Consider the following 11,839-nt stretch of genomic DNA (forward strand, 5'->3'; position numbering starts at 1 on the left):
CACCACTGTAGTTATTTCAACCTCATGGTGTATCGCCAGATTGCGATGTTTGGCTGGTGATGCATCACAATGTTGAAAACCTGACATCACCCAGCCCTACTAGTAGTACATGGTCATTGACTGCTGGGAATGAGTGTTTCAGCATGTTGCCTCGTGCTTTGGCCAGCTTGCTAGCCCACCACCTGTTGTGCCAGTTCAACAGTAGCAGCATCGGCATGCCACCCCATTCCCACCAAGCTGCTAATCCAGCTCAACTGCATTGTGCAAAATGGGTGTTAGGAGGAAGGTCACAGAGGTAGCATGCAGTTCCTTTGCCAAAAGGATTTCAGCTGCTATACACAATGCATCTATATCCAGGTCAGCAGGGGTGTAGGTGGGTATGCAGAACAATCCTATGTAGGCCTGCTCAGAAGTCCCACTGGGTTCAATGAGACTTACTCCTTGGTAAGTATGCATAGATTCACAGCAGCCTTAAGAAATGAATGGAATAAGTAGCATGAATGGCTAAACACAGTTGTGAGTAACCTGTGGCCCACCTCCAGGTGATGGACTGTCATAGGTTTCCCTCCCTGTTGCCCTCTGGTTGTTGCTGGACTACAACGCCCATCATACCTGACCACTGCCCATGCTGGCTGGGGCAGATGGGATCTGTAGTCCAACAACATACTCCCTATCCCTAGACTATCTCAAATGGGATGTTCATTTGAGTTTCACATTGGGCAGCAAAATGTACTGGAATTGCCAATTGCCACAGCAGAAGGTTATAAACCTGGGGAGGAATTTGTATACTTTTATTATTTCTTTACAATATTCTCTGAACTTTACTTCATACTCAAAGGCACTTTGTCTTTAAATTGTTGTCTCTCAATTCTTAAACTGCTCCAATCAGAAGTTTAAAGCTTTGATCAGAACTATTACATCACATGAGTGTGTGCATTTTTAAAGCTTTTGAGAGAAAGCATTTTAGACAGGCTCTGAAAGACAATGTTCAAGGCACCAGGATTTGAGAACAGAAAGTGACAACCCTTTATTCCAGTTCAAAGGTGTGGAAAGACTGTACCAACCCCACCAACAGCACAGAATTTAACAATCAATCCCGAAGGGGGTAGCGATACTGCCAGGAGGGTATTTAATGCTACAAGAGTCTACACGAAATAAAAAAAGACCTAAGGAGTCTGCGGATCCTTAAAGACTAACACATTTGTTTCTACATAAACTTTTTGTAAGCAGGATCTTGTTTTATCAGATGCATGAACTATGCAAATAGTAGGTATTATATGAATGGATGTATAAAAATGTAGCACCCATAATACTGCTTTGCACAATTCTAGTGTTCAGAGAGCATCTTTGTGATCCTAGCAACCCTGCAATTTAGACCAGTATTATTATCCCAATATGTGGATGCACTAGAGTGGGCTCACAATGCCCTGTTAGTACCCCGTCCCAGAGTTCAGCACTTTTCAGTCTCTTATACAATAGATGCCACACTCCAAATTATTTTGTTAACTAGAATTAGACAAGTGCCTATACAAACGGAAGATCAAAGCTGCAACATATAGCAAATAACTATTTCAGTTTCTCATATATGTTTGATATTAGACAGATTCAAGATTCACTTCATGCAACACTCAGCAGCTTACCAAATGTGTATGGGTACTCCATCTTGCACTGCGTTTTATGGCTCCTACTACTGTATTGATTTCGCCTTGAATAATATAAATGTTCTTATCCACAATCCTGACAGACCTAGGAATGAGAAACTAAATTAGTACCCATTCAAATACAAAAAAATAACATTATTATTCCATACCAGGGGGAAAAAAATTGAAAGTATGTCCCAGAATCTACTCTTTGGATGCCAAAAATGATAGAAATATTTCATGAAATGAGAAATAGTTAAATTATCTTGGTGCAGTCTGTTTTGTATGTTTTTATTAATAGTTATTCCACCCTATCTTTTAGCTCACAGAGAGACCCCAAGGCAGCTCACAAATCAGGACACAACATTTTTATCTTAGTTTCTCAAGACACTGAACCCATCAAACCAAAAGATTTAATCAGAATCAAGCCTTCCTTCCTTCTTTCACGTGCTTTGGGGGAATGAGGGTCAGCATGTACAATAAATCTAGATAAAAAAATTCCTTCCAGTAGCACCTTAAAGACCAACTAAGTTAGTTCTTGGTATGAGCTTTCGTGTGCATGCACACTTCTTCAGTGTGCATGCACACGAAAGCTCATACCAAGAACTAACTTAGTTGGTCTTTAAGGTGCTACTGGAAGGAATTTTTTTATTTTGACTATGGCAGACCAACACGGCTACCTATCTACTAATAAATCTAGAGTTTTACTATTTCTTTTAAGATACTGTACAACTTTTAGCACTTCAAAAGCAAGAAACCCTAAAAAGCCACTATAAACCTGGGGGGAAAGGACTCATGACTTCACAGTCTAGACCCAGCAAACCACAGATTGTGCTAAGTAAACCACTACAGGAAAGATATGGGTTAGTACTTGGCATACAACTAATCTGGCAATCAACTGAGCACTGTAAAAAAAAAAAAAAAGAGTGAGTAAAGCCTGCCAGTGGTTAACAACCCGGAAGCAAAGGATCAGAAATTCACACAGAAGTGAGGAACAATCCAAGTACAGTGGTACCTTGGATTAAGTATTTAATTCATTCCGGAGGTCCGTTTTTAACCTGAAACTGTTCTTAACCTGAATCACCACTTTAGCTAATGGGGGCCTCCATTAGCGGAGTCTGTAACCTGAAGCGTCTGTAACCTGAAGCGCCTGTAACCCAAGGTACCACTGTAGTACATCTGTGCAGCAGTGTAGTATTTGGAAAAGCACAGATATATCTACCAATCTGGGAAGCAGCCAAAAGTACACCCTGCCCTTTAGACTAGGCCTCCCTCCCCAATTTCTAGGGTACATTTCCATACCATTTGGTGGGCATCTCACTGATAAAGTCACAGAGATGGGCTACCATGGAAGAGGACGAAAGGAAAAAGGGGTAGAAGGCAGAAGATTGAGATAAGTAGAATGTGATGAATGGAACACTGCATGTGTGGTGTAGTGCCAACCACCTTGAAAGAGGCAGTGTTACAGCCCCTACTTTAAAAACCCAATCTGGACCCTGAGATTCCTAATTACTGCTGCTGATCACAAATGCTCCCTTCAGGGACAAGGTGCTTGTGCAGGAGTGGGGTGGCCTAGCTTCAGAAACACTTGGAGGAAACCAATTATCTAGACCCATTTTAGACAGGGTTCCAGACCAAGCTTTCAGACTGAATCAGCTTAGTTGTGCTGATGGATGTCCCTACTAGGAAACAGACAAAGGGAGAGTAACCCTGTTACTCTAGCTGGATATTTCTGCAGATTTTGACAGCGTTGAAGATGGTATTCTCCTGGGCCAACTCTATGAGATCGGACTTGCGGGTGTTATGTTGCAATGCTTAGATTCCTATCTGCGGGACAAGATTCAGGGAATAACACTGGGTAAGCATACCTCACTGTCCAGACACCTGCACTCTCTAGGAACTATTCTGTCCCCAACACTATTTAACATCTAAATAAACTGTTGAGAGCAGTCATCATGATCTTTGGGACACAGTGTCAGCAATCCCAAGCACTGCTTCTCTGTTATATCTAAATAAGACACAGCTTTGGTTTTGAACCAGTGTCGGGATGGAGTAATGAGCTGTGTAAAGGCAAGAAACTGAAAATGAATCAGCAGCATTTGATATTTCTTTATCTACTACATTCTACAGTGGTACCTCGGGTTAAGTACTTAATTCGTTCCAGAGGTCCACACTTAACCTGAAACTGTTCTTAACCTGAAGACCACTTTAGCTAATGGGGCCTCCTGCTGCTGCCGCGCTGCCGGAGCACAATTTCTGTTCTCATCCTGAAGCAAAGTTCTTAACCTGAAGCACTATTTCTGGGTTAGCGGAGTCTGTAAACTGAAGCATATGTAACCTGAAGCATATGCAACCCGAGATACCACTGTATAAGGAAACAAACAAGAGAGATCTGAGTTATCTACTCATTATATAAATTTTGACATCCTTATTCCAGGGTGAAAATAGGCCCTTGGGTGTTATACCATGAGAGAAATCTTAGGACAGAGGATGAAATTAAAATAATTTCATTGTTTTGTTCCTTATTCCAGTCAAATCCAATAGTATTTTTATGTATATGTCCTCAATGCAGCTTGCATAAAATGTAGTTTAAACACAATTAAAACCAACCTAAAATAAAATTAAAATCAAGGAACTGGCAAGTTTTTGGATATTTACTATTCCTAAGATCTGTTAAGGTAAAGGTAAAGGGACCCCTGACCATTAGGTCAAGTTGTGACCAACTCTGGGGTTGCGGCACTCATCTCACTTTATTGGCCGAGGGAGCCGGCGTTTGTCCGCAGACAGCTTCCGGGTCATGTGGCCAGCATGACTAAGCCGCTTCTGGCAAACCAGAGCAGCGCACGGAAACGCCGTTTACCTTCCCGCCGGAGCGGTACCTATTTATCTACTTGCACTTTGACGTGCTTTCAAACTGCTAGGTTGGCAGGAGCAGGGACCGAACAACAGGCGCTCACCCCGTCGCGGGGATTCGAACCGCCGACCTTCTGATCGGCAAGTCCTAGGCTCTGTGGTTTAACCCACAGCGCCACCCACATCCCTATATCTGGACTATATGGAGAGGCCTATATCTGGGCTGCACTAATCATGGAGGCACAATTGTTTGTGGCAAGAGAAAGGGCCTTCTGGATGGAAGGGCCTATGGAACACATGAGGTCTAGCTGGTCCCCTCCCTTGCCATTTCTGCCAATTAGTGAAAACCTATCTCCCCTAGCAAGTTTTCATCTTGCTGGACAGATGACACATTGTGGACCTCGTTTAGGGTTTTTTATCTACTACACTGTTTTCCATTTTCACATTGTTTTATTCTTATATTGTTGATAGTATGATACTACCGTTGTAAGATGGCATTGTAAAATGAGCAATGTGAATGCACTGCAAAAGTGCAGGATACAAATCTTCTGGAAAAAATAAAATACTGCATTTGTGGTGAATGGCATGGGCAGCAGGAGTTTACATCATACCTGAATGTAAGTTGGAGGTACTGTGGGATTAAGCATACTGTACAGCAAACTCTGCTGAAGTGCACTAGTATCTGCTTGAGCCAAAACCAGTGTTTGTTAAGACTGGCATTCTCTCATACTTTCAGCTTTCTTGTGGCACACTTGCAAAAAAGATTGGTCACTACTTTTGTAGCTCAAGGGCTCAACCCTTTCTGTCAAAGCCACCTTTAAGAGGTCTATATATTATTACAGCTAACCCGTCTGCTTGTCAGACAGAAATACACATTTGGGTAGTGCAGTCCATGTGTTCGGGTAATCCAGCATCTATCCCGTATTGCATATATTCAACAGTCATAAGTAGTTGCAATTTCCTCTAAGCTGCGACTCTACCCAACTCCAAAAATCAAAAATTACAACTACGCAACCTCCAACAAATCAGGTTTGAGGAGCTCTGTTCAAGTTAGATAGCCACACGGTAATGTATCAAAAAGTAATGAGGACAAGTTGTATCTACTAGTCTTTGGAAAGATAGCAGAGCTGGCATGTTTGTGTGTTACATTGAATCTATCACCACCAACTCAAAAACGAAGAACACTATGTGGACACGAGGCATGTACAGTGGTGCCTCGCAAGACAAAATTAATTTGTTCTGCGAGTTTTTTCGTCTTGCGGTTTTTTTCGTCTTGCGAAGCACAGTGTCAAAAAAGTTTTGGAAAAACTTCAAAAATCACCAAAGTCTTCAAAAACCTCAAAAAAGGCTACCACACCGCGTGCTATGAGTTGCTCCTCGAAGTCAAGTCGCAACTGTATTAACGGTTTTAAGAAAAAGGAAACAAACTTGCAAGACGTTTCCGTCTTGCGAAGCAAGCCCATAGGGAAAATCGTCTTGCGAAGCAACTCAAAAATCCCAAAACCCTTTCGTTTTGCGAGTTTTCTGTCTTGCGAGGCATTCGTCTTGCGAGGTACCACTGTATACAGGCCCCAAATGCCAGTTCTGGGTACTTCCACATTCATAATGACACCCAGTTCTTTGACTTCCAGCAGACACTTTACAGATCTGTTCTTCCCCTATGTTCCAATAGCACTTACAGCCATATTTGAAGGTGTGTTTACAGCCATATTTGAAAGTGTGTAAATATATAAAGCATTGCCTTATGAGAACCAGCCCAGGCCCACCTAGGCCCACCTAGGCCCACCTGGGCAAGGTCACTGAGTCAACATCCATACCCTCAACACCTAAGTCACTTGGAGTGTCAATGGCAAGGATGAGATGCAGTGTGCTCCCTGTCATTGAGAGATATTCCATCCACCTAAATGCAAAATTGTGCTAGACTCCTCTGGAATACTCCGGGGTGATGGTAAGATCTCTGCATTCATGCAAAGGGCTAAGAAGACCAGAGATAACTCTAAACCCTAATGCTGCCTCCCATCCAAAAGTGCAAATCAGACTACCTGAGATACTGTCCCTCACCCCCAAATCCTCTGTACTTGACAAGCCTCATTCCTCTCACATTAAACTGCATGCCCTAGGCTGTTGGGTCTTCCCAGGCACCTAGCACAAATTAAAATATGTTCACTTCCTTCAAAACTATTCACAGCACCCAATGAAATGTAGTGTGTGCCCAGACCCTAGCAGGCAGGGTTTTGCCTATCCCTCCCCAACCCTGAAGCTTGTCCCAAAATCAAGCCAATGGCCAGATCCTTAGGCAAGCAATGTTTTTATAGCCCTGCTGTCACAGATCTTTTAACCAGAGAAGCTGAGGGTACAGTCTCAGGCATTCTGCTTTGCAAAATGCACACTGCCTTCACCAGCAAAGGCCTTCATTGATGCTTTTTCGGGCACCCCAGCAACAGCAGCCGGACTGCCAAAACTGGGCTGGCTCACAAAGAGTCACCAAACACCTCAGCTCAGCTGCCCCAAGAGTGCGGGAGGATCTTATACCCTCATGGGAACCTGCACAGGACTCTGAGAACTTTGGGGGAAGGCCCTTCTCTCAGTCCCGCCACCCTCAACAGTAACGCTTGGTGGGGTCGCGAGAGAGGGCCTTATTGGCAGTGGTGGCTCCCAGGAAACTTCAGAACTCCCTTCCTCCAGACCATCTTCTGCCTTGCTGTCCTCCCAACCAGCAGGTGAAGAAGACCTTTCTTACTCCAACAGGCCTTTGGGAACGCCTGCTTTTAATTAAAGGTGTCGGTGCTGCTCTTATGGAGATTATTGGTTATATTTCAAATCAGATCTTAGATAGGTATGCAGTTTTCAATTCCATAGAATCATAGAGTTGGAAGAGACCACAAGCGCCATCGAGTCCAACCCCCTGCCAAGCAGGGGAAAAATTCCATTGGGTCTCCAGCCATAGGAACCAACTCCCCACCCGCCGCCCTAAAAAAAATAAAATATTTGAGGGGGCCGGGTCCCCACAAAGTTGATGTGCATGGCCATTCAAATAACGTGTGTGCACCGTGCCATGTGATCTATTATGTGGGGCGGGACTTACCCCCTACCCCCCTAATATTTTATTCAAGTTGGCACCCCTGTCTCCAGCAGCTGTTGGGCTACAACTCCCAAAGTCCCTAGCTAGCAGGTCAGGGGGTGATGGGAGTTGCAGTCCAACAGGAGCTCAGGGCCCACTTTCGACTGGACGCTGCTTATTTTCTTCTTCTTTTATAGCGGTTCTTGTTTTTATCTGCAAGCCGCCTCGAGTCCCGTCAGGCGGGGTATAAGTGAATACAGAACCATAACAACCACAGTGATAATCTCGGCCGGAAGGTCAAGCGGTCCCTTGCTGCACTTTGCCTCGGCCCTGCCTGCCGAGACAGGGAAACCGCGGCCTTCGCGACCCGCCTGGGCCGGACACCACCTTCGGGCCCTTGCCGGCCCCCACACACGCAGGACAGGCCCCGCGGCCCAAACTCCCTCGGCTCCCTCAGCAGGCAAAGCCCGACTGCGGGCCGGGCAGCTGGGAATGTCTGGCGGGCTCACTCACCCCTCCATCCAACCGGCATCCAAAATGGCGGCGCCTGAGGGCAGTTGCTGAGGCGTCGGAGGGCCTCTCGGCATTGCCGGGGAGCCGGACCGGCGGCGGCCCGCTCCGGAAAGCCTGCTAGTTCCGAGAAAGGCAGCCGCCCTGAGGAACGGTTGCAACCGGCTCCTCTCCCCTCTTCGCTTCTCTCTCACTGACGTGGAAACAAGGGCGCAGCCTAGCTTGTTGCGCGGTTTACTGCCGGGGACGGGGAGGGACCTCGGCCAATCGAAACCAGCACCTGAGGTGACAGGACACCGGCCGCCCAATGGGATCGGCTCGTTCCGAGGGAGGTTTGCGGGGAGGCGGGGAGGAGAAACCCTTCCGCCACCGCCCCCTAGCGAGGAATCCAATCAGGAGAAAGGCTTGGCGATATTGGCATCGCTAGTTGCCAATAGCTGTGTGGGAAAGAGAAAGGAAAGGAAAATCCAACCCTCCGGATAGGTGAGCAGCCTCCCGGGAGAGAGAGAATCAAGTGTGATTGCACTGCAGAGCGAAGATTTGCTGTGCATTGTGGGGTGCAGCTTGTCATTTCTGGGCTGCGGGAGCGTGTGAATGGTCAAACGCGCAACTCATTGGTGTGGTGTTTGTGTGTGTGTGTGTTTTGATCTCTCCCAAAAATTACCACCCAAAAAACAAAAAGCATCGCTGACTACTACATTTTTACCTTGTCACGTGTTAGTTGCACTGGATTTTATTCTTTATTGCATAAAATTTATGCGCCGCTTGATTTGTGAAAAAATACAAACTAAAATCGGATTAATAAAAACCTCAATATAAATCATAGAATTGTAGACTTGGAAGATATCCAAGGGTCATCTAGTCCAACCCCCTGCAACACAGAAATATGTACAACCTTACTCAAAAACATGAAAAAGTTAAAATGATAAAACAGATGAACATTAGTGGAATAAAGAATTGCTCCTACCTGCACTGAAGCCTTCTAGGGAGGCAATGATGCAACAGAAACCTTTTACAATACTTGTGGTGAGTCGGAGGTTTTTAATCTGAAATCAAGCTACATATAAGATGGTTGGTGTCATGTTGACTTATTATGGAAATGTGTTCTGTATTAGTAATAGTAATGCTATTGCTACAACCTTGTCATGACCTTTGGATAGAACAATAAAACTATGAACTGAGGCGGGGGGAGTATCACGACAGTGCATATGTGCAGAGGACAAAATGGAAGCAGACCACACACAAAAGCAAGACTTTAACCACCTAGATATGCTGGGATCTACATATCTGATGGAATTTCTTATTCTGCATAGACCTGCTTCTAGGCTAAAATCTTTAGATGAAGCATTTTTGATTGGGCTCCAGCCTGGGCAGGATGAGGGTCAGTCAGATGCCTTGACAACCCCAGCAGGTATATAAGAGAACGACCCGGCCTGGGCAGGCCACAGGCTGGGTCGTCCTGTTATATACCTGCTGGGATTGCCAAGGCATCTGACCCTCACCTGAATCTCATAGCTCTCCTGTAGCTGCCTCTGATTAGTTATCATTTAACTCTTGGGGAAAATAATTAGCATCACACGTCATGTGCATAGAAGTTGCCGAACCAATTAACCAGCTAGAAGGATTACTGTTAATAGCACCAGTTTTCCTATAACCTGATATTGCTGGATAGTTTTGATGAACTGCAAAAAGCATTTGTAGTTTGCTTTCTGTTGCCACCCTGGAACTTTTCTTTATTAGTGCCACTTTGTTTTGTACAATTCCTTGCAAATGAAGGAAAACAACTTTCTGATTGTATACGTTGATAATATAATTTTGGTTACTGAGAACAAACAAGATTGTACAAAAACAAGATTGGGTGCAGGCCTGGCCAGGACATAGGCATCCTGACTGTGACAAAGGTGACCTGTGTGCTTGCTTGCTTGCTTAACAGCTGTTGGGAACTTCAAGGTCCCTGCTCACTTCTTATGGTCTTTGTACTGGACCTGGAGACTCCAATAGAGAGCATTCCATGTCAGTGGGCACCCTATCAAATGACAGGGCAGGAGCTACACGGAGCAGGGCCTTTTCACTGGTGGTGCCCATTGTATGCCTCGCTCTTCTCAGACCTGCTCTCTTTTGGCCTGTATTTTGGAGCTTTATGATTTAGGAAGACTTTGGAAGAACTGGTTGACAAGTCTTATCAATTGCTGACGTATGAGTGGATTTTATTTGCTGCTGTTCTGGGCTTCTGGTGCACCAGGGTTTACACCAGTGTAATAGAGTTGGCCAGGATACCAGAAGGGATACAGTTTACAAGTTTTCTCCATTATCTGCATAGCAGGGGGTGTTTAGTCAACAATGCAAAGGCTGAGCTGAAGCATTCCCTGCTGGTTACCTGCTTTCAGCAATAGGGGTTGCTATTTGGTAGTACCTAATTGGTTAGCTGTCAGATTCGAGAGTTCTCTATTGGTGGCTCTTAGGTAATTCACAAAATACAGAGTCCATTCATAACACACAGTGTTAATTCATAAAGCAGTAACATAAATCTCCATTGCTACGTATTGGGTATATATTTCAGCAGTTGAATGTACATGTTTATGGCCATGCTGTAGTGTATTGCTTATGCAACTGTGAATAAAAGGTGGCTGGGCTCATTATCTTGGGGTTTGGGGGGGGAGGTGACAAAACTGATTTCCAGTAAGTGCCCCCCCCCCTTATTTCCATAACGAGTCCTTGAGTCTTGTACTCTGAATGGTGACACCAGGGACTTAGAAGGTGCAGGGCTTGTCAGTCCAACCCCTGCACAGTCTCATCAAGGCTGACCTTAAGGCAGAGCAATAGGGCCAAATTGGGCCCCATGGGCCGCTCCTAAGAAGGCCCCCGCACCAGGGCAATCTAGATGGATTCTATTTGTAGCTATAAGATATAAAGTTTTGTAGACTTTGGCTGTGAACTGGGGCCCTACCAAAAAATAAATAAAAATTAAAGTTACACCCCACTGTTTCAAATTGGACCCAGTGGCTAGCCCTGAGTCTAATAGTTGCTGGGTCTGAGTTGCCCTGCCCTTGCATTAAGTCTTGGGTTTACAATTTTGGGAGAGGGGAGACTGCGGCACTGGGGAGAAGGCAGGCTGGTGAGGCCCCCTAGATTTAGAGTCCTGAGTTGCCCTGCCCTAGCATGAAGTCTTGGGTTTGCAATTTTGGGAGAGGGGAGACTGCCCGCTGGGGAGTGGGAGGGCTGGTGAGGCCCCCTAGACCAGTGTTTCCCAACCGGTGTTCCGCGGCACACTAGTGTGCCGCGAGACGTTGGCTGGTGTGCCGTGGGAGGGAGGCGGGCGAGTCGGGTGGTGAGAGGCGGCGGCGGCGAGGATCCGCGTCGTGGTGGTGCCGAGGTTTCTCTCTCCATTCTCCCCTCACACACACACACAGGAAATAACACAGGATCAGCTGACAGGACCCAGCCAATGGGGCGGCGGCGGGGCAGCGCGTGCAAAAGGGAGGAGCGCGAGACAGCGGACGAGGAGGAGGCCGGCATGTCCGGGCAGCAGCAGCAACAACAGCAGCAGCAACTCCCGGCGACGGCTCCTCAAGCCCCGGGCAACCCTACTCCCTCACCAGCCTCGGCCGCCCTCCTGCTCCACCCGCCGCCGCCGGCCACCTCGGCCCCGCCGCCGCCGCCGCCCCCTCCTCCGCCCGCTATGCCGCCACCACCACAACAGCCACCGCCGCCTCATCTGCCGCCGTCCCTCAGTCCCTCGCTTTGCTGCCTCCTCCCCCCCACCCCCAAAGCTTGG

General features: G+C 46.3%; 1 protein-coding gene across 23 annotated transcripts in view; it reads right to left on the reverse strand.

Annotated features, from left to right (window-relative positions):
* The window catches only part of GBF1 (golgi brefeldin A resistant guanine nucleotide exchange factor 1), an 85,190-nt gene extending 76,892 nt beyond the window's left edge, over positions 1-8,298 (reverse strand). For 12 of the 23 annotated variants that reach the window (XR_014525895.1, XM_083502325.1, XM_083502324.1 and 9 more), the window contains exons 1-2: positions 8,068-8,298; positions 1,641-1,746 (exon numbers count right to left, since the gene is read on the reverse strand). Coding sequence is in view for 22 of the 23 variants with exons in the window: in XM_083502325.1 (XP_083358451.1) it covers positions 1,641-1,746; positions 8,068-8,141 (180 nt within the window). In the remaining variant the exon portion in view is untranslated. The remainder of the gene's footprint in view (positions 1-1,640; positions 1,747-8,067) is intronic. The other 11 variants (XM_083502318.1, XM_083502314.1, XM_083502326.1 and 8 more) reach the window with 2 other exon arrangements.
* Positions 8,299-11,839: the final 3,541 nt, after the last annotated feature.

This window comes from Podarcis liolepis (assembly GCF_965112155.1).
Source record: "Podarcis liolepis genome assembly, chromosome: 5".
NCBI lineage: Eukaryota > Metazoa > Chordata > Lepidosauria > Squamata > Lacertidae > Podarcis > Podarcis liolepis.